Source organism: Enhydra lutris, unplaced genomic scaffold (assembly GCF_002288905.1).
Source record: "Enhydra lutris kenyoni isolate GAN:26980312 unplaced genomic scaffold, ASM228890v2 scaffoldscaffold31, whole genome shotgun sequence".
Taxonomy (NCBI): Eukaryota; Metazoa; Chordata; class Mammalia; order Carnivora; family Mustelidae; genus Enhydra; species Enhydra lutris.
In genome coordinates this window covers 6,417,130-6,439,856 of record NW_019154115.1, presented here as the reverse complement: position 1 = coordinate 6,439,856, position 22,727 = coordinate 6,417,130, and the positions used below count along the sequence as shown (strand labels likewise).

Here is a 22,727-nt window from a genome sequence, read left to right as displayed (position 1 = left end):
TGGGACTTGAGGAAAACTTTTCTCCCTCCTGTTGAGGTAGTAAAGTAGTAGCTAATAGTACTGATGTGCAAGTGTATCTTTTGCTGTTGGGTCTGCAATTTGAGGAGTGGTAGAGCCTGAGAGCTCCTCTTCGGGCTTCCTGACTGTTTTGGTGAGCTTTCTCTTTATTAATTTTCACCAAATAAGTCAAATCAAATAATCAAAATCAAATAAGAATTTTTTTTTTAAAGATTTTATTTATTTATTTGAAACAGAGAGAGAGAGAGATCACAAGCATGCAGAGAGGCAGGCATAGAGAGAGAGAGGAGAAAGCAGGCTCCCCGCTGAGCAGAGAGCCTGATGCAGGCCTCGATCCCAGGACCCTGAGATCGTGACCTGAGCCGAAGGCAGAGGCTTAACCCACTGAGCCACCCAGGCGCCCTCAAATAAGGATTTTAATCTGAGAGATGTATTGCAAACTCGTTGCCTGGTTTGGACTTTCCAGATTTTATTTTCTGGCTTGGTGTAAATGAATAGAGGAAAAAGCCATTTGGGGCCAAAATTTACCATATATACTTGGGAATACTTACTATATAAAAAAAGAATGTAATCTGTGAAAGGATCGAACTCTTTAAGGCAATCGTAGGTACACCTTGGTTTAAAAGAGTGCAGTGTCCTTACTTCCCAAAGAAACCATGAAGCAGTGCCCCCACTGCACCAGCACCTATTAGCTGGTTATTATTAGCTCTATGGATTCATTTACCACAGGTTTCCTTGAAAAGTGACTCCCTAGTACAGTATAAAACACTTAGTATACACAGTATAAAACACTTTGTTTCAGACACATTTTCAGTTGCATAGTTGTTAAAAAAAACAAACCACACACATTAAAATTTTTAAAAATATGAGTTGGAAGTGTTAAAGGACTGCCATATATTAGGTTTCTGTGTCCTTAAAGATTCCCCTCTTGGAAGGACCAACTTTTTCTGAGTGTATGTGTATTTTCTATCAGCTACCCTGATCTAAGAAAATATTTGTAAGTATTATCTTTATGGTCACCTTCTATCTGAAGTAGTTAGGTTTAGAAAGAATTCTCTAATTTCAGTATTTGTTAATTTCAGTGTCTTTAGTCACTCAACAGATACTTAATTGCCTACTTAATGCAGAGAAGTGATTAGGTTGTGAGGGCACAGTGCTCTTGAGGAACATGTAGACAGATGAATCGGGGAGACTTTATTACAGTGCTCACACACTTACATATCAAGCTACCACTCTACGTGATAAGCTCTATGAAGGATAGGTATTCCAGAATACATAACAGGGAAGGCCTGACTAGGCCTGGGAAGTCAGAGAAAGTTTCTCTGAAAAAGCTGAGCTTTTCAGAGAAAACCTAAAAAACCAGGTTATTGTTAAGTAGCATAGGGGAAGGGAAGGGTGTTGTTCTCAGGTACACTGTGAGAGAACTCGGTACTTCTGAAGAACTTCCCTCTCTGAAAGGAGATTGGAGGGCTGGAGAGGGAATATCCAGCTTCAGTTATTATACTTCAGAGGTCAACAGGGGCCAGACCAGGAAGAATATTTGAACTCATGTTAAGGACTTTGATCTTGAGAGCAACAGGAAGTTTTTTTTTTTTTAAGATTTTTTTTTTTTTTTTAATTTATTTGTCAGAGAGAGGGAGAGAGAGTGAGCACAGGCAGACAGAATGGCAGGCAGAGGCAGAGGGAGAAGCAGGCTCCCCGCCGAGCAAGGAGCCCGATGTGGGATTCGATCCCAGGACGCTGGGATCATGACCTGAGCCGAAGGCAGCTGCTTAGCCAACTGAGCCACCCAGGCGTCCCGAGCAACAGGAAGTTTTTAAAAAGTCTTAAGTACAGCAAGTTTATATTATGAAAGTAGACCTGTTCGAATTCTTTAGTACTTACTCTTTCTAACCACAGCTGAGCACCTTGGTGGTGATAGAAGTAGTTGTAGTAGTAGTAGGAGGAGGAGGAGTAGTAGTGGTGGTGGTGGTAATACTTAATTGCCATTTATCTTGCACTTACTCTGTTTCAGTACTTTGGAGCATACCCAAGGCAAAAATATATTAACTCTAATTTTTCTAACTAGTGAAGTGGTTGATCTTTTACAGATGAGCATACTGAAGTTCAGAAGGTTTAAGTAATTTGACCAAGGTCATTAGCAAATAAGTGATCAAGCTGGGAACTCAGTCCAGGGTTTTCCGATGCCAAATCCCTGTTGGCTGATAGGAATTCACTCAAAAATTGTCCACTGTACACTTTCTGGCCAAATGGTACATTCAGACAGGTTTTTAATGATGTTTTTAATAATGATAAATTAATGCTTCTTTTCCTTCGATTTTTCACACCTATTTGCAAAGAAAAAAAGCTTTTAGTTGCCAGCAGAGGGAGCCAGAAAGGTTGATACTTTAATAAAGATTTGGAATTCTCTAAGTTAGGAGTATTCACTCATAAGCAATTCTGTTGAACTCCTATTAAGAATAATGGTTTATATGAAATATGTATATAATATGTTCTCATTTTGATTTTAAAAGTAAATGTGTATCGTGTATTGAGGAGAAGTATGAAGAAATGTAAGAAAATATAGTTATTGTTACCTCTTAGCAGTGGTTTTGCTAGGTTATCTTTTCTTATTTTCCACCTTTTTGGGGGGCATACATATTAGTTATCTAGTTTTTCTACAATGAACATGTATTATGTAGCAAGAAATAACTCTTATTTGTGGTTTGAGCAGTGTAGGGGCTATAAATGGTCTTTAAAGTGTTCTTTTTTAGTCTAAGATGCATCACTCATTTTAATGCATTATTAATTTACTTGGGAAATCTTTTTCTTATTGACAAGGTAAATTTAGGCCATTACTAATCTGAATCTTTAAAATTCTGAATTACTATAGACTAAATTTAAGAAAATGTACCAAGTAAAAATAAAAAAAATGTATTGTTTTAGACTCCTGGTTGTCACACTAATAAGAATATTATAGAGTATAAAGGAAAACAATTCATTATCAATAATATATTTAATAGGATTCAGACTTAGAACTGAGTTTATGGTATCAGTTTTCTCTTGCATCTATCTTATAGAATTAGTAAAAAGTATAAAATCCAGTTATCACTTCAGTGGAATGATTACTAAATAATATGTTCCTTTAATTGAAGTTTAAAATTAGTTAGTCTTGGAATTTGAATTTTAACTCTGCCACTTAATAGTTATTTAATATTGGCAAGTTGCTGAACCTCCCTAGGTTTCTTTTGCTTTATATGGGAAATGAAGATGGTAGTAAAATTCTTTTTTGATTATAGTTTCTTTCACGACTATGTGAAGTGTTTATTATTAACAATGAGTGTTAATTTATCAGGTTTGCAACTTTAGTTTTATTTTTGCCACAACCTCACTTCCAGCAACTAAACTGAATTGATTTGTCCTCTATAGAATCCATATTTACCCATACCAATAGGTGTCATAGAAACATCGATCCATCATGAACTGTACTCACCTACAACTGCAGGTGTCTCGTACTATAGTCAACTACCAAAATTATAGCGATGCATCACATATTTCTTTTCCTCTTAACCTTTTGTTTCATTCAATTTCTGTACTAACCAGCTTTCCTGCACAAACAACCCACAAATTTTGGTGGTTTATAACAATATTACATTACTCGTAGCCTTTGAGCTACCTATACAGAGCGGTTCGCTCACCTCCACACGTTTTCATTCTGAGACCCAGACTGAAGGAGCAGCCTCTGTCTGGATCTGCCATTTGCATGGTAGTGAGAACTCAGTGGGCTGGCTGCAACCAGCCAGTGATGGTGGTTGTGATTTAAGTGATGGCTCTTAAAGCTTTTGCTCAGGTGTGCAGTGCGTCATGACTGCCAAAGCATGTCACGTGACTGGGCTCTGAGCTGGGAGGCATAGGGACAGCTACTCTTCCCACTGGAAGTGAAAACAAGTTCTAAATCAGAGCAGGAGTGTGGAAACCTCTTCCAAGGATGGGGTTGGTAAAAAGTGAACAATAATGTCACCTACCATGATTTGTCTTCTTCATCACAAATGCCAACTTTCTTCTCTTCTGCTTACAAAATGTACTTTTCCCTTTGTCAAGGGAAATACCTCAAGAATTCTTTCACACATTATTTTTGAAGTCTAGAACCTCATTAGAATTTGTATGTCTTTTATGTATATAGATTTCCTTGATCCTGAAACCAGTTATCTTCTACTCTGTATCTTTGCAACATAACAGTGTTGGAACAGTGATGGGACATTGACAGTAAACATTCCTGTAAAGAAGTGGGAAGGAGGGAGACACCCAGCAGTCACTAGGTCCCTGACATTTAATTGTAAAAGTCCTGTTGGGTAAATATAACGAGGGCTCCTTTTCTTGGCACTAGGGGATGCTCCTTGATTTTGCCCTGGTTATGCTCCTGTGTATAGCTCCCTAGTCCATTGTTTTCCATGGCTCTTGACCATGCCCTTTGTAAGGTGTTTCCTTTAATATATCATCCTTCTCCGTATTTGAATAGAGTATTGAAGGGTATGCTCTTGTTGGCTGGGGAATGAGGTAAGGGTTGAACAGCTTTTCCTGTCCCGCTTCTTGCCTATAGAAACCTGGGGACCCAAATATGATCTAGAAGAGTAACAGACTCAGCCCAGGCCGTGGGTTGTTTTGGAAGTTGCCTTATGTCTTTTTTTTTTTTTAACTATTTGGTTGAGTCAGACCCATGTGCTAATTACTATATCCTTGATTCTTTGGCATATGCCTTATTCTCTAGACTTCAATACAGCTATCTTGAGCTTATTGGGCTTCTGTGGGACCACATCCTTAGTCTCTTCCTGTGGGGAATCCCCCTCCGAGCCATTTTGTTTCATTGAAAGGGTTTACTGGGTGAAAGGAAAACACTTGTTTCCTTTCCTCACTATTCACTGAATGATTCTTTTGTACTTCAAGTGTGTATCTGTTTTCCACACCAAGTGATTCCCCAATTCTCTGTGAGAATCAACCTGGTGTTCTATAGTTTAACTTAATACTGGCTACCTAGAGTTAGCTCAGACCCCACAGGTTAAGGGCTCAGCCCTACGAGACTGTCCCCCTCTAACTTCAGACGCCAATCACAAGTCCAGTCTTTTCGCCAACTTATTTCATTTTTTACATGTTAAACAGTTTGATTTAACACTACATGATGTGGTTTGCCATTTTGCCAACCTCCAGTAACCGTTCCTTGCTATCCATCTCCTAGCTTTGAAGCCCACATCACATATTTTTATTATTTTTGGTCGTGGTAGGTTGTTAAGGTTACACCCTGCTTCTGGTGGCAATGTCTGCAGGGTTCAGTTTTGTTGCAGTAATTACAACCGTAGTTTTTCAAAATAACAAGTTTACTCGTTTACTCCTACTATATGTTGTAGACCGTGGGTCAGCTCTGTAGAAGCAGCCTGTGGCTCCCCTCCAGAACCAAGGCTAAAGGAAAAGCCCTTATATGAGCTATCATGCTAGTCTCTTGACTGAATCAAGAAGGCTGGCACAAACTTGGACTATTGCTTCAAGTTTTTGCTTAGAGGTGATATGTATCACATCTGTTCACATTCTGTTAGCCAAATCATATCTCCTGGGTGATCCCCAAGTCAATAACCTAGGGATGGCCATTCTTTCCCTATGAGATGATATACAAATCACACATCTACATATGGAGAGATACATAAATATATATGTGTGTGTATAATAATAATCTTGCAAGGAAACAGGAATGAATAGTTTCAATAATAATAATACAGTCTACCACAACTTTTATCATATAATTCCGATGATGGATAAAAAATCAGAATATATATTTTAAATTTAGTCTTATATTACTTTAATATACTGTATCTGGGTTCTCCAGAGAAATAGAGCTAGTAAGAGATATTTGTTTATGTATCTATATCTATCTGTCTATGTGAGAGATATTTATTTACTGTAAGGAATTGGCTTACATAATTGTGGGGGCTAGAAAATCCGAAATTTTCTAAGGCAGGCGGGCAGGCTAGGAACTCAGGCAGGATTTCTATGTTACAGTCAATGAGACAGAATTGCTTCTTGTCAGGGAATCTTTAGTTTTTGCTCTTAAGGTCTTAAAGTGATTGCATAAGGCCTATCCACATTATCAAGGATAATCTCCTTTAACTCAAGTCAACAGATTTTAGATGTCAGTCTCATCTACAGACTACTTTCCTGGCAACATGTGGGTTCATGTTTGACAAAACACTGGGCACCATAGCTGAGCCAAGGTGATACAGAATTTACTGTCCATGTATACGTAGTACTATTTTGCAGATAGTAGAATATGAATACAGTGTTCTCTCTCATTGTAAAGGACAAACAAATTAGCTTGATCATAGCTAATAAACTCAGTATGTTTTAGCTGAAGATAATTGAGCACCTAAAACAGGGCTTGGCAAACTATGACCCACTGCTTGTTTGTAGAAGTAAAGTTTTATTGGAACACAACCATGCTTATTCATATACTGTCTATGGCTGTTTTATTCCATAATGGCTGAGTTGAGTAGTTAAAATAGAGACCACATGGCCTGCAAATTCTAAAATATTTACTATCCAGCCCTTTACAGAAAATGTTGGCCAACCCTTAATATATAGAAGTGTTTGCCAACCCTTAATATTGTGGTTCCTGTTTTGTCGTGGCCTACTCCTAGTGCAGTGTCTCTGTTCAAGGATAAGTATATACTCATTAAACACTACAGTAGCAATATTTTATTGTTTAAAGTCACAAATTCTATTAGATTCATAAAAATTAGTGGTTTCTTAATTTTTATTGCATAGCCATTCAGATTTTCTTTTAGATCACATATAGATTTAGTTTTTATGGCTAAAATGCATATGAATGCTGTTAGTTTAAATGAATACTGGTGTATTTTTGGGAATGGAAAGTACCTTTTTTGTACAAAATTTTATCAGTTTCATATTACTATAATTACAAATTTCAATGTATCTATTTTCTTTTAAGGTGGTAAAAAGGTATATTAGTGTGCCCAACTCATCCCCTTTTTCAATTATTTATTTTTATTTTTCATGCTCTTTTTTAAGATAATGGGTAAAAAAACACTATTTCTCAACTTGACTGCTTTTGTGTACTATCGATAAAATTGAATTAGACTACAAGATTTATTTGTTTCCAAACCAAAGAGGAAATTGCAGCTTTAGTTAGTGGAGAGAGCATAAGCCCTGGCTTCAGACAGCCCTAGGTTTAAATCTAGTGGCTTAGAGCAACAGCTGCTTTATTTGCTGTTGACTGCATGGGTCAGCAGTTTGAGCTGGGCTCTGTCGCATGGTTGTTCCGCTGGTCTTCTCTGGGATTACTCATGCGGCTGTTGTCTTTTGGAAGCTCCTCTAGGGGTTGGTTGGTCTAAAGTGGCCATACTGATATATCTGGCATATTATGCTAGCCAGCACTGCTAGCTGTCATGGTTGGGTGACTGGGATCCTGCTCTCTCAAGATCTCTGGTGCTCTAGGATAGCTTGTTCATGCCGTGCTGGTAGTATGTCCAGATGGGGAGCTACAAGATCTCTTGAGACCTAGATTCAGAAGTCTTATAAGGTCTTATGCCACATCCTATTTGTCAAAATAATTTACAAGTCCAGCTCGGATTTAAGGGATGAAGAAATAAATACTATCTGTTGATGGGAAGCATGGCAAAGTCACATGGCACAAAGATGGGCTTATAAGAGTGAAAGGAATGAGTACTGGTGGGGGGCGCCTGCCTGGGTGGCTCAGTCAGTTAAGCATCTCTCAGGTCATGATCCCAGGATCCTGGGATCAAGCCCCACATCGGGCTCTCCACTCAGCAGGGAGTCTGCTTCTCCTTCTCCTGTTCCTCCTGCGTGTGCTCTCTCTCTTTCTCTGTCAAATAAATGAATCTTAAAAAAATAAAATAAATAAATAAATAGTAGCTGCACAATTCACCATTGTAAACTGCTTAGTTTCTTTATGCCCTATTTGGAAAGAAATAACAATAGACTAGAAAAAAACAGTATGACTTGAGTTCTTCTTAAAGTTTAACAATTATGTATATATAATTCACTTAGAAGTATTTCTGAAACAATTTTAAAATTGAATCTTTAATTTAAATATTGTGCTTTTTATTATTTATATAAGTATTATGAAAGTAATTATTACCTTGGCTATGTATTTTTAACATGGGAGACATTTATTAAGACTCAAAGGAAGGATAGCCTGTGTAAAATAAGTGTACGAGGAGTTAGACTTTTGTGTAGAACTGTATTATTCATTCACTAAGTAAAAAAGAAAGCAATTAACTTCTGATGTGTTTGCAAAACCACACATTTTCCTATAACCCTCTGTGTGTTTATATTTCTCATTTTAGATTTTAAAAATATTAGCCTGTAGTGTAAGGTTTCTATCAGGTTACTTCTTGAAGAGTCTTTTGAGTACTTGCAACATATTTTTGTTTAGCTAATGTTTCCTTGCAAAGCCAAGAAAAAAATAGCCAAGCGAACAAAAAAATAGCTCTTATTTTTCATTGCGGTCAAATCTCATGAGAGGCTTTTTTTATAAGTGTATCTGTTTTGCTCTTGACTTTGTTAGGAATAAACACAGAATGCTTTCTAAATCTGTCCTGGCTTGAGATATATATATCTATATAGATATAGATATATATATCAGACATTGGCAAAAACGTTTGTTAAAACTCACCAGAAGTATTACTCTGTTCATTGGTTGTGTGTAGGTTTGGGCAGGAGGCATAATAGACCTTCCTTATAAACCTTGTATTTAAATAATTTCACTCACGGTACTTAGGCACTTAGAGAACTCTAATTTGAATACATTTTTCTATAACATTGTCTAGGGATAAAGTTTACTTTTCCCAAATAACCACTTGGTTAACATTCTAAATCTACTTCTGCAGCTTGAGAGCTCTATTCTTGTATGATAAACATCTTTATTGTGTTTAAGATCTGCATTTATTTGGAATTTAATGCTTCTGCTAGTGAGGGAGGGTGAAATAAATGATATTACAAAACGAATGATACTTAGTAAAATCGGAGAGGTGATATCCTGTCTGTATTTGTCATAAACTCTTTTGGGTGTCTAGACAAGTTTTAGTAAAGGGACATTTGTTATAGGAACTTGTTACAGGAATTTGTTAAGGAGCCCCTGCAATAGGGAGGGGTATTTATACAGCAGACTAGAATAGGCCCAAACCTGGTGGTCAGGAAATCTTATCAAAACAGTGCTTGCTAAATCTTTCTTCTCCAGTTCTTCAAAGTTTTTTTTTTTCCCCTTCAGATTTCATACTCACCCTCAGTTCTGAAGATGTTAGATTTATTATTTAAATAGTAATAATAATATTATTACTACCTTTTTGGTCTCCATGGTATTTTTATGAGAGAAATTCCATTAAAGAAGGATTTCGCTTATTACTGTCTTGGTCAGAAACGTGCTCGATGGCTTATAATTTTCCCTTTCCCTTATTTGTTTCACTGAGTCCTAAGTACACACTTCCAGTGGTGCAGTCGCAGGCTTGAGAGATAAAGAAAAGCGGATGGGGCATAATTAAATAAAGATTAAAGAAAAATGAGAAAGGGAAGAGAGAGAGGGGCCAGGGATAGAGAAGCTGGATGGATGTACAGCTTTCGTTTTTCTGGTTTATTTTAATATTCTTCTTTGCTTCTTCTATTACGTAAGCTCTAATTTGCAGGTTATATAAGGCGGGGGGTGGGTGATAAATAACCTTTGGACCACATGGAATGGGGGAAATATTTTTAATTATCACCAATCCAATGCACTGTAGAACAGTTCTTAATTGTGCAGTCTAATCTGTAAGGAATGTTTATGCTTTGTGAGCTTTGCTTTGTGCTCTTTGCTCAGTTTTCAGCTGCGGCAGAGCTTGTCTTGGGTTTAGTAACCGGGATTGTTGATAATTGTAGAGTACTATCAGGGCCTGTTCATTGGTTCAATTAGGTATTTAGGGCAGTTTGCCTAAATGTACATGTTGTTTAGTTTATATTTAGGATTTTTTTTCCAACTGGAGAAGACTTTATTTAGTTGCCCTTATGTTCTTTTTATTTGAGGAGACTTATCTTGTAGATGTGATTGTGAAATCCTATTTTTGGAGGTGCTGTTATTCCTTTTATGGTGGATTTTTTAGTGTAGTTCATTGCCAGGTTTGTTCAGCTTTCTAGGTCTGATGTGGGCGAGGTAGATTTTAGTATCTATGATGTTAAAATAATTGATTAATCTTATAAACATTTCAAGGCTAGTTGAGATTTAGCTGGTTATTTTTAAATTCTTGGAAGTGAAAAAAAAATAGTAAGCTGGGATGAATTTTTCTTTTTAGTCTTGATTCTAAAGTGGCCAGAAGATCCCTATGAAAAAGAATGGTCTTAGTTCTTGAAGAAATCTCTTTTGAAAAATGTAGAAGACACATGGGGAAACCCACTTTTAAGTTTGGTGGTACCTGCCCTCCCCTCCCTCGTCTCATTCTGTGATCCTTTGTACTCATTATATGTCAACTATGTTGGCCTTCTTCCAAATATGCTAAACTCCTTTCACTAGTTGATGCCTCCATCTGAGATGGAAATTCTCACAGGTCGGCTGCTACTTTTCATTTGAACCCCATCATCAATATCACCTTCTCACAACTTTGGGGTTACCAGTCTATCCACTCTAATCAATCGCCAGCATTCCCTCACATCTCCCCCTTGGTTCTCACCCGATACTTTCTCGTTTTCCTTAATTGTTTACCTTATCTTATCCTATTAGAACATCAAATTCCATTAGAAGAGAGCCTCTGGTAGTTTAAGGCTTTGATGGTTGTGATGGTTTTACGGGTGTATACTTATCCCCAAACTCACTGAGTTTATGCATTAAATATGTACAGCTTTTTGCATGTCAGTCATGCTTCGATAAAGTGGTTTTTTAAAAAAAGAGACTTAGGCTGGTTTATTCACTGCTGTATCCCTAGTGCCATTCATGACATGTAGTGGGTGCTTCTAAAAGTTTAGATATGCAAATGTGGAAGTTTTCATCCCCCCCCCTTTTTTTTTGCTATAAAGGACATCTAAACTTATGTTTAAAATACACTTGCATTTTTACATCAAAAATTTATTTTCAGGTGATTAGAGAAGTGGAAACAACATAATTAATGGAAAGCACTGGACAAGAGGTTGTAATAATAGGATTCTCGAATTATTCTGCAACTAATTATAATGGACAAAATTCCACTAGGAGTAGTGATTCAGTATCTGCATTTACAACATGAGAAACAGTGTTAACATTTTCATGTGATGAGGTGAGGAGGTTTGTAGGGGCAACACTGCTCAGGAAGTCATAGACTCCATTAAGGAATTTTGTCTTTGTCCTATAAGAATAGAGAAGTGCTCAAGGATATTAAGTGGGGTGGGACAGTGTACATGGAAAGGAGTACTAGTGGTACTGGTATGACTAGGTTTACATTTCAGAAAAGCCACTCTGGCTACAGTGTAGAGAATATAGAGAAGGGTTAGAATGAATATGGCCAGACCAGTTCATCACTGTGGTCGTCCTGGTGAGAAATGCTGCTAACTTGAAGTAGGATAATGATGGTGTACATGACAATGAGCTGTGGGGTTTGAGCAATAATGGGGAATTGAAATCAACAGGATTTGGTGATGGAGGACCAAGGGGATGGAAGGTATTAAGACTGATTTCTAGATTTCTGTCTTGTATAACTAGATAGATCATGGCTTTGTTTGATGTATTACCGCAGTTTAGAATACGATCAGATTTCAGGAGGATCCCTTTCTGCATAGATGATCAGTAAATTTTTATTGAACAACTAAATTATCCAGTCTTCTGGCAGTTCTCCAGTACTTGTTTTATAAACCTTGTATAAAAGACAACAATATCTTGCTACTTCTTTTTATGTTATGGGTTTTTTATTTTGGGGTTCATGGACTCCATATTTGTAGGGAGATCAGTGAACTCTGAAAATAAATGTGAATTTTTCCAAGTATGTGCGTATATATAATTAAAGAAGGATTCATTGCTTCCATCAGATTCTTAAAGGGGTCCATGACACCAAAATTATTAAGTATTTTTGTTAAATAATTAGATATTTTGACTCCTCTTGGTTTTAAACAATTTTCTATGAAAGTTTTACTGTTATCCTATATATTTCTCTTTGGGATAATCAATAAAAAGTTGCCTTTAGGTTAAAATGGGCCATCAGTCATTTTGACTGTAATCTATCGAGTCTGCCTCTTAAATATAAATATTTTATGTGGATTTGCATATATTTTAAAGTCTCCTTGATTATTTGCATCTATATAAATTTCTTCTCAGGAGACCTTCTATCCTAAATATTGAGTAAATGAGGCAACTGTTGAACTCAATGTAGGTTTAAGACAAATCTTGATTAGATCTTCTATAGAATAGAGATTAGAGATTAATATACAGCATTTTTAATAATGGTCTTTCTGCATGGTGGAATTATAGGTTCTCTATTTTAACATACAAACTGAAGTGTATTATGTATTTGCTACACTGAACATGTTTTACTTTTATAGCATTTTTAAACATTTCATAATTTTCAAAAAAGGTATGAATTTACGATTGATGTTAATATGAGGGAGTCATTATCAAAACTTTTAAGTGACTTCCTTTACGTTGATTTGGAGTTTAAAGTTACCATCCCATTAGGTCTAGAAAACAAAATAACTACTTGTGTTAGAATGTCCTGTGTATTCTCTAGAAACAGCTGTATTTTGACATTTACTGTACATACTTTGGCTTTCTGCATTCTGAGTTTGATGAATATCTTTTTTTTTTTTTTTCCAAAAGACTGCATGCAGTCCCTGACTTTAGAAGGGTATTTGTTGTAATATCCAGTAAACATTAGTGCTCCTTAAAAAACTTACTGCTTGTTTTTAGAATGCTTCCATTTGATATTACAGGGCTTATCTTGTTAGCATATGCCTGTGGACTCATTAAGGTATGTTAAAATGTTAATAGCTTAATTTTAATCCAGAGAGGATATGCTGCATTTCCTGCCATATCAATGAGTCTGCAAAGGGCATTGGTGTTTAAGCAATATAATGTAATATAGTTTACAAATTTATACGCCAACCAGATTTATCGGACCATGTATCAAGTGTGTGAAATATATAGAAGTTGAGAGAATAACTTACTATAATGAATCTAGATGAACCTATAACTCAGCTGGAACAATCAAGCTATAACCTATAGCTAATCTTGTTCGGTCTATACCCTCACTGTCTTGTTTCTTAAAAATTATTAATTATGTTATTGTGAGAGATTGCATTTCTTTCATTTTATTATTTCTATTTTTAATTGTGCTAAAAAACAGGTACAGTTTACCATTTCACCCACTTTCAAGTGTACAGTTCAGTAGTGTTAAGTATATTCGCATTGTTGTGTAATTGGTCTTCAGAATTTTTTCATCTTGGAAATCTGAAAAGCTATACCCATTAAACAATAACTCTTCACTTCCCTCTTCCTCCAGCTCCAGGTTATCACCATTTTACTTCCTTTATTTTACCACATTATGATTTGACTACTTCATATACCTCATATAGGTGGAACTATACAGTATTTGTCTTTTGGGGGACTGGTCTGTTTCACTTAGCATAATGTCCTCATGATTCATCCATGTCATAGCATGTGACAGGATTTCCTTCCATTTTATAGCTGAATAATGTTCCATTGCATGTATATATCACATTTTGTTTATCCTTTCATTCATCAACGGACATTTATGTTACTTTCACATCTTGTCTATTGTGAATAATGCTGTTGTGAACATCACTGTACAGATCCCTCTCTGAGACTTTGCATTAATCATGTACTAGTTCCATTTTAAATTTTTTAAAATTTTTTGAGGAAATGCCATCCTGTTTTCTGTTGTAGCTACACCATTTTTCATTCCCACCAACAGTGCACAAGGGTTCCACTTTCTCCACATCCTTGTCAACACTTACTGTTTTCTGTTTTTTTTTTTTTTTTTTTTAATTTATTTATTTATTTGTCAGAGAGAGAGAGAGGGAGAGAGAGCGAGCACAGGCAGACAGAATGGCAGGCAGAGGCAGAGGGAGAAGCAGGCTCCCTGACGAGCAAGGAGCCCGATGTGGGACTCGATCCCAGGACGCTGGGATCATGACCCGAGCCGAAGGCAGCTGCTTAACCAACTGAGCCACCCAGGCGTCCCTGTTTTCTGTTTTTTGATAGTCATTCTAATGAATGTGAAGTGATAGCTCATGATTTTGATTTGCATTTCCTTAATGATTAATCATGTTGAGCATCTTTTTGTATGCTTGTTGGTCATCTGTGTATTATCCTTGGGGAAATGTCTATTCAACTCATTTGCCCATTTTTTTTTTTTTTTAAAGATTTTATTTATTTATTTGACAGAGAGAGATCACAAGTAGAGAGGCAGGCAGAGAGAGAGGGGGAAGCAGGCTCCCTACTGAGCAGAGAGAACCTGATGCGGGGCTCGATCCCAGGACCCTGAGATCATGACCTGAGCTGAAGGCAGAGGCTTTAACCCACTGAGCCACCCAGGAGCCCCTCATTTGCCCATTTTTAATTGGGTTATTTGTTTCTTTGTTACTGAGTTATAAGGGTTCTTCATATATTCTGCGTATTAGCCCTGTATCTAATATAATTTGCAAATATTTTCTCCCATTCCATAGGTCGCCCTTGCACTAATTTATTGATTATGTCCTTTGGTGTACAGAAGTTTTTGTTTTGATGTACAGAAGTTTTTAAGTTTAGTGTAATCCCATTTGTCTGTCTGTTTTTGTTTTTGGTGTCCTATCTAAGAAATCATTGTCAAATCCAGTGTCATGAAGTTTCCTCTCTATAATTTCTTTTAACAGCTTTGTGGTCACATCTTAAATTTAGGTTTTAATCATTTTAAGTTAATTTTTGTATATGGTGTAAGATAAGGTGCCCAACTTCATTATTTTGCATGTGGCTATCCAGTTTCCCTGGCACCATTAGTTGAAGAGACTCTCTTTTCCCCAGTGAGTAGCCTTACAACCTTGAAGATCATTCGACAACATACATGAGGGCTTATTTCAATAGTTCTCTATTTTGTTTCATTGGTCTATGTATCTGTCTTTATGCCAGTACCGCACTTGTTTTGATCACTGTAGCTTTATAATATGTTTTGAAATCATTAGTATGAGACCTCCAATTTTGGTTTTCTTTTTCAAGATTATTTGGCTATTTGAGTTCCCTTGAGATTCAATATGAATTTTAAGATGTTTTCTGTTAATGCAAAAAAAAAAAAAAAAGCATTGGAATTTTGACAGGGATTATATTTAATCTGTAGATTGCTCTGGGTAGTTTTGATTTCTTAACAGTATTAAGTCTTCCAAGCCACGAACACTGCCTTTCCATTTATATGTGCCTTCTCTAGTTTCTTTCAACAATGTTTTGTACTTTTCAGTGTACAGATCTTTCACCTCCTTGATTGTTTGTTTTTAATGATTATATTTTTAAAAATATTTTTATTTATTCAGAGAGAGAGAGAGCACATGAGAGTGCACAAGCAGGGAGTGTGGCAGAGGGAAAGGGAGAAGCAGGCTCCCTGCTGAGCTGGGAGCCAGGTGTGGGGCTCAATCCCAGGACTCTGGGATCATGACCTGAGCCGAAGGCAGACGCTTAACCAACTGTACCACCCATGTGCCTCAAATTATTGTACTCTTTTTAATGTTACTCTAAGTGGAAATGTTATCTTAATTTCAGTTTTGGGTTGTTCACTTTTAGTCATAGGAACACAGTTGATTTTCTGTGTGTTGATTTTGTATCTTGAAACTTTGCTGAATTTGTTTATTCTAACAGTTCTTTTTCTTGTGGAATTTTTTTGGGTGTTTTTACATACAAGATCATGTCATCTACAAACAGAGATAATTTTACTTCTTTCTTTCTAGTTCTTATAAAATTTCCTTTTTTGTTTTGCCTAAGTGCTCTGGCTGGGACTTCCAAAACTGTGTTGAATAAATGTGGTGAGAATGGGAAAAGCTGATCTTAGAGGAAAAGCTTTCTTCTTTCACCACTAAGTTGTCAGCTTTTCATACATGGCTTTTTAAAGCCCATATATGGGCTTTTCATATATGGCCCTTATATGTTCAGGTGGTTTCCTTCTATTTCCAGTTTGTTGAATGTTTTTATCATGAAAGATGTTTGAATCTTGTCTAATGCTTTTTCAGCATCAAATGAGATGCTCATGTGGTTTTTGTCCTTAATTCTGTTAATGCGGTGTATTACATCGATCAGTTTTCATACGTTGAACCATCCTTGCATTCCAGGAATAAACCCCACTTGGTCATGGTGTGTAATCCTTATAATGTGCTGTTTAGAGGAAAGCAAACTGCACCCCGACCTCCCTCTGAGAGAGAAGCCTCAGTCTGTTCCCCTCTAGGTGCTGCGGAGCACATAAGTTTCCCCTCAGCTGCTGGCAGAGCATGTTCCGAGTCACAGTCCCTGGGGACGCAGGAACTCCTGCTTGTACCCAAAACCACAACAGCGGCGGCTGTCTGGGTAGCTCCGGACCGCCAGAGAGGTTCCAAGCAGTGATCGCACACTGAGATTTTCCCACTGGCCAGGGCTGGGAGTGCCTGGTCTTTCTGGGTCCGAGAGCACCTCTCTCAGGGGAGGGTGTGGGGCGCGCGTGTCTCAGGCTCTGATAGCACTGCACGGCGCACGTGTGGAGACTGCAAAAAGGCTATGCTTCTCCCGTCTGGTGAGGCTCCCAGCCCCTCACGGGACCCAACGTGCTCTCAGGTGCACTGGTGGCTCAGGGACCAAGACCTGGTTTTTCCACTGCACTCTCTCTGGCTCAGCGCCAGGGGTGGCTGTCCTGGGTCCCGGGACCTAAGCCCCTAACCGTCCCGATTCCCACAATTTCCCCCCACGATCCTTTGCTCTTTTTGAGTGCTTTCAACCAGACTCCAAGTTAATGCTGGTCCCCAGACACAGGGCACTCTCGTATTGGGGTATTACTTTCCAATTGGTCGCCTCTGGTGGCTCCCTCCACCTTTTGTTTATCTTCCGAGATCAGTCCGACTTTCCCACTCTGCTTTACCTGCCCAGTGGCATCTTCTGCCCCCGTAGAGATCCAGACATGTATAATTCTAATCTCAGGCTGATTACATGGGTGATCAGAGTTCTTTGATGGGTAATCAGCTCACTTTAGGGTACAGGCTGAACTGGCACCTCCTCCTACTTCCCCGCCATCTTGTCTCCCCTCTATAATGTGCTATTGAATTCAGTCAGCCCTCTGATTGTTTTGATTCTTTTTGAAGCAAAAAGCAGACATAGGCAGTAAGCTGATAAATAAACATGATACGATGGCAGATACTGATGGGTATTATCAAGAGAAGTAAAACAGGGCAAGAAGGTTAAGAGTGGTAGGAGCAGGGGCACCTTGCTGGCTCAGTCAGTAGAGCATGTGGTTCTTGACCTTGGGGTCATGAATTCAAGCCCACTTTTAAAAAAAGTGGTAGGAGTAGAGTGAGGCTGGGGTTGTTTAGATATGAGGTTTGGGAAGCCCCCTGAGGAAATGTCTTTTTAGAAAATGAGAGAAGAATCTATAGGCATGGGGGACAGCAAAATGGGACTTAGAGCTTTTGAGAAATAGCTAGCAAGGAGGGTGTGAGAGTAGGAACAGGAGATTGTGACAGAGAATGGAGAGGCTCAGGACGTCGACAGTAGAGGAGGGCACATAACTCCTGTCTTCCTGATGCTTAACATGGACAGTTGCTTACATGTTTTTATTACTCATTACAGATTTCCTCCTTTTTATTTCCTTTGCCTTTGCAGTCCTATTTCTAGATAGAATGTGCTTGCTTTGTCAACCTAAGGACAGGGCCTGAGTTTCATCCCAGATTTCCTCTGTAGAAGAGTGAAATAGAGTGAGTGGAGTCTCAAGGTCTAGCCAAGACTCCATTGTGATGTCTAATATGATTTGGGGAAAAAAAATAAGTCTCAATACATTATGGTGTATGAACTTACATATTTTATAATTAGAATATGTGCCTAATATTATAAAGTTAGTAGGAAGTGGATTGCTTGATGAAGTTCATAACAGTTTTTAACTGGCAGCATGATCTATAGTATAGCAGTTAACCTCCTTCCTATAAACACTTGTGTTGGAATGTTTTGCATTGCCATGAAACAGTTTTCCCAAATTCGTCTTTTTGGAGGAAGTATAAATTACTGTCATGCTACCATGGTAACAGAAGGTAAAAAACAGCCTGGAACTCACAGATGTTTGTTGTTTTCCTTGATAATGGAAGGAACTTTGGTACAAGTATTGTTGAACGTCATAAAGAATGTAGAGAAGTGGTCTGCTTTGTCCCCAAATGGAGTTGTGTTTACAGTCTGGCCCAGTGTTCAATATGCATTTGCCTCCTTTAGTAAAAATCTGCTTACTTTTTTGTAATTCCTGAATCCAGATAATTTGATTTTCAACTGATAAAATATTTACTTGTCATATCAGCCAGGGCGCTAAACTTAGAAATTAAGAGTAGTGAGTTAAATTTAAAATTTGTTGAAAGTATTCATCATAACACAGTCTACTTAGTGTCTTGGCAGTGCCTCTGGCTCTTCTCATTTCTCATGTTAGGAGACAGACTGGCAGCGGTTGTAAACTGAAACCTGGTTGTATGCAGCGAGCCTGATAGGGCTATGAAGGAAAATGGAGAAAATTTGAAAACATTACTCTGTGTGTGTGTGTGTGTTAAATTAGAGTATGACACATTTGCTTAAAATAGCATTTTATATTCTGTTTATCAAAGCAATTATAACTTCATGATAGATCCTAAGACTGAAACTGGTTTTAAACACCGTCTTGTGGAAGAGCCAAATTTGCCTCTTAACAGTATTGGCATAACATCACTCGATGTATAATAAGCACGTTTTACAATGTGTTTTGAGTCGTTTGTCTCCTGTAGACCTGAAATCTATTACTCAGAGGAGAAGCATGCGTTTACAGTATATTCTTAGCTGCCCCTCTCTATCACTCAGCTGTCAAAGGCCTATGGAATCTAAAATAGAATCTGACCAATGGGAGGCTGTCTCCGCACTGTTTACGGGAGGATTCGGAGGTGGACGCTTTTGTCATGCACAGCGGCCTCTGTGTTGCAGTGTTGAGGCAGCAGGATGTAGAGAGCTGGTCAGCTTTTCCAGTGGAGTCCGTGAAGGGGACAGCTTCATAGAAAGACAGCTTCTAAACATTAAGAAATCAGAGGAGTTACAGTACCTGACTTGGGGCTGCTCCATAAGGAAGATAATCTTCAAGCGTTATGAAGGCGGAGAAGGATCCCGAAGACGAAGAAAATATCGTTAGAGATCCAAGCTAAGTGTAGCCCAGCATGAAGATTGTGGAACAGGAAGATTTGTAAAGCGAGGGACGGAGTCACTGGTTAGGAGTTTGTCTGAGGGCGTGCTTTGTGAGCCACAGAGCTTTGTAACTTAATGCCCAGTAGTTTGCTGCTCGCAACCAGAGACTAAATCCTGTCTATGATGAACTGTTGGTTTTCTTGTGCTCCCAAGAACAGAGTAGGTATCCCTGCTGTCCAGTGTCACGAAGGACTTGCGCTTGGGCTTTCTGAGCTGTATTTTTGTAAAATGTACTGCTGTTTAATTAATTTTAGTCTCTCTTCTTTCTGATGTATTTGATGAGCAGCAGATTGGGGTTAGTGATAGCAAACGACAGTTCTTGTTTCTTTTTCTGGGGTTTTAAAAAGCACACAATAGAATCTTAGTAATTGAGCAGTATTTCTGTTAACTGACAGTGGACGGGGATGGAAAACGGTGCTTGGTGAAGTGGAACTGAAAAAATCCCATTATAATATGAGACTTGGATCATGTTTAATTATCTTTTAAAAAGCCTTGCTTTAGGATTTTACAGGTTTTTTCCCCTTGTTTTAGAGAGCTCCTTTCTCCAGCTGGCAGTTTACTTAGAAATAAAGTTGAGATGGTTTTAACTGCAAGGATAAACTAATCAATTTCAAGCAAGTATCTCTGTGTTAAACAGGACTTAATCCCTAAGGCATTTGAAAACCTAAGTCTTATCTTAAGCCTGCTTCTACGCCATTTCCCAATTTAGAGTCTGTAAACTGTTTTGTTTTAAAGCTAGAGAAGGGGGGATGCCTCAAATGTAGTTGAGCCTTTGAGCCAGTAAACAGGCCTAGTCTCCGAGTTGACAATTTGAGCTTTTGAAGTTAGAAGGAAGTGGGCTCATCTCCAAATTTAACTAATTTGGAGACAACGATGCTGAAGTCTTTGTAGGTACTTGAACCGGATTCCATGGAAACATTGCTTTTCAGGAGTAGGTTAAAATTTTAATGTATCTATCTTTTTTTCATATTCAATTTTCATACTTATTTTCACTTCAAGTATTTAATGAAGACACTGCTTGCTTAGCTAGAAAGTTGGTGTTTTGTGTTGCTGTTTGAAGGGGAGAGGTAATAGAAGGTTAATCCCACTGATCAGACAGAGGATATGCTTCATATAACAGATTCGTTTTTTTTCTCCCTCAGAGATTTGTTTTGCTATTTGTGGACACAGGAATTGCTTTGTAAGTTTCAGTGAAAAATAGGTACATCTTTCTTTGTTCTAGAAATAGTACTGGGGTTAGTACAGAATTTAGCAATAAGTTTACATATAATATTTTAAAAGACTAAAACCTTAACGTGGTTAAATATTGTGTATTTTAGTTCTGGGTTCTACATTTCTGCCTACTAAGAAAAAAGCCAAGTTATTGGCCTTAAAATGTCTTGCATATGTTTTCTCCAAAGTTAAAAGTAACCTTGATACAATTAAAATGTATATCATGTGATACATCCTCCTATTTAAAAAATTGCCTTTGATCTTCCTCTTAAATGCATGTACTGAGTTTTTGTTAAAACCAAAAATCTTTTTTAAACAAAAACAATATATGTTGAATGTAAAAAAGAAGGAAGAAAATGAAAGTCACCTGTAATCCTACTGTCTTAGGATTTTAAAATAGTTAATACTAAAGAGTCTTTGTTTTTTCTATGTAGAGGTTTCTTTTTATCCTAGTGTATGAGCTTAAAGAATTGCTTCCTCTGTTGAGACAGAGACAGAGTGTATGTGAATGTAGGTATGTGTCTAATTTGCCTCCATAAATATATTTCCAACAGTACTTTTTAAGCAGGCTCTGTGAGTCTGTGGATGTCTTAAAATGTGTACAGAATTCCATTGCATCTAAGGTCTTGGAAGATAGGTGACCAGAGCCAAATATGAAAGCAGGAGTTAGAGACTAGGAGAACTGATTTTGGAAATCACTGGAAAGCACTTTGGGAAGCACACTGATTTTGGAAATCATGAGAAGTCTTGGTTGGGTTTGGCTGCTGAGGTCTTTTAACATCCCTGGAGCCTTGACTTTTCCCATCTGTTAAATGGGGATGATGATTTTAGTTCACTGGGGTCTTTTGGGTAATTCACGCCTGGCACAGATTGGTGTTCAACAATTACTAATTTCTTTGTTCTGAAGGCAAAGAAAACAGAGAACATGAGAAACATGCTTTTTCTCAAAATTAGACCTTAAAATATTTCTTGAAGGTCATGTTCTTTGGAGAGGCTCTTCTCATGAAATGTGGGGTGCAGTGGAGATTGAGTGATGTTTTATGTAGTATCGCTCTCCGTTCTCAGTAGGCCATGTTTATCTATGTTTTTCCTTTTTGTAGCATGCTGCAGATTGGAACAAATATGATGACCGATTGATGAAAGCCGCGGAGAGGGGAGATGTAGAAAAAGTTTCCTCAATCCTTGCTAAAAAGGGCATCAATCCAGGCAAACTAGATGTGGAAGGCAGATCTGCGTAAGTATTACTGATGATAATTCCCTCAAGGGAATTTGGGTAGACCCTTGGGACACAAGTGAAATTTTGAATTGTGGTTGTCAAGGTATCAACTTAAAAAGGCTTTATCAAAACCCACGCTATAAAATCTTTCAAACATCGCTTTCAAACATTATGGACTAATAATTTGTTCCCAATGTGTAAGATTTTCAATCTAGAGAGAATACTAAAATACTACCCAGTGGTCGTAGTTGTTTAGTCTGAACTCCCAATCTGTTTTTATATTTGGGTCCTTATTTTAAGTGAGAATGTTCAGAACAGAAAGGGAGGCAGAACAACTAGAGTGGCTTAGGGAAGCATAGGTTGTGATCTCATCCTTTGGTTTTTGGGTCACTGAGAAGGACTACTGGTTTGTTTCCCTGCTTAGCTTTTCTCCCACCCCTCCCCATCTTCTTCCCTTCCCTTCCTGTTGAGGATGGGTTAAAGGGTAGGTGTACATTCTGTTACTGCCCTCTGTAATTACGGCAGTTAAAACCTTATCTGGGAAACCTTCCAAAGTTAGAGGTTAAAAGTCTCATTTCCTAAAGTTCCTCTCCGTCTTGCACCAGTTTATTTAGAATATTACAACTGGAAACCAGATACTAAATATAGAAATGAATATTAGGAAGTAGATAGTTAATGTTTAATGTAGATCACTACCTTAGGATGCTTAAATATTCAAGTATAGGAAAAATAGCAAAGCATGACATAAAAATCAAGTAGCTTTTAATACCAATAAAGTTTGAAAAGTTCGAATTTTTTTTTTGAGTTTGTTTTTTTTTTTTTTAAAGATTTTATTTATTTACTTGGCAGAGAGCGATCACAAGTAGGCAGAGAGGCAGGCAGAGAGAG

General features: G+C 37.7%; 1 protein-coding gene across 2 annotated transcripts in view; it reads left to right on the top strand.

Annotated features, from left to right (window-relative positions):
- LOC111153225 (uveal autoantigen with coiled-coil domains and ankyrin repeats) overlaps positions 1–22,727 on the top strand; it is a 103,254-nt gene that overhangs the window by 27,023 nt on the left and 53,504 nt on the right. Inside the window, exons 1-2 of one of the 2 annotated variants that reach the window (XM_022512118.1) lie at positions 19,120–19,570; positions 21,724–21,857. In XM_022512118.1, coding sequence (XP_022367826.1) covers positions 19,532–19,570; positions 21,724–21,857 — 173 coding nt within the window. In that variant the 5' untranslated portion in view covers positions 19,120–19,531. Of the gene's footprint in view, positions 1–19,119; positions 19,571–21,723; positions 21,858–22,727 lie in introns of those variants that run through there. The other variant, XM_022512117.1, reaches the window with a different exon arrangement.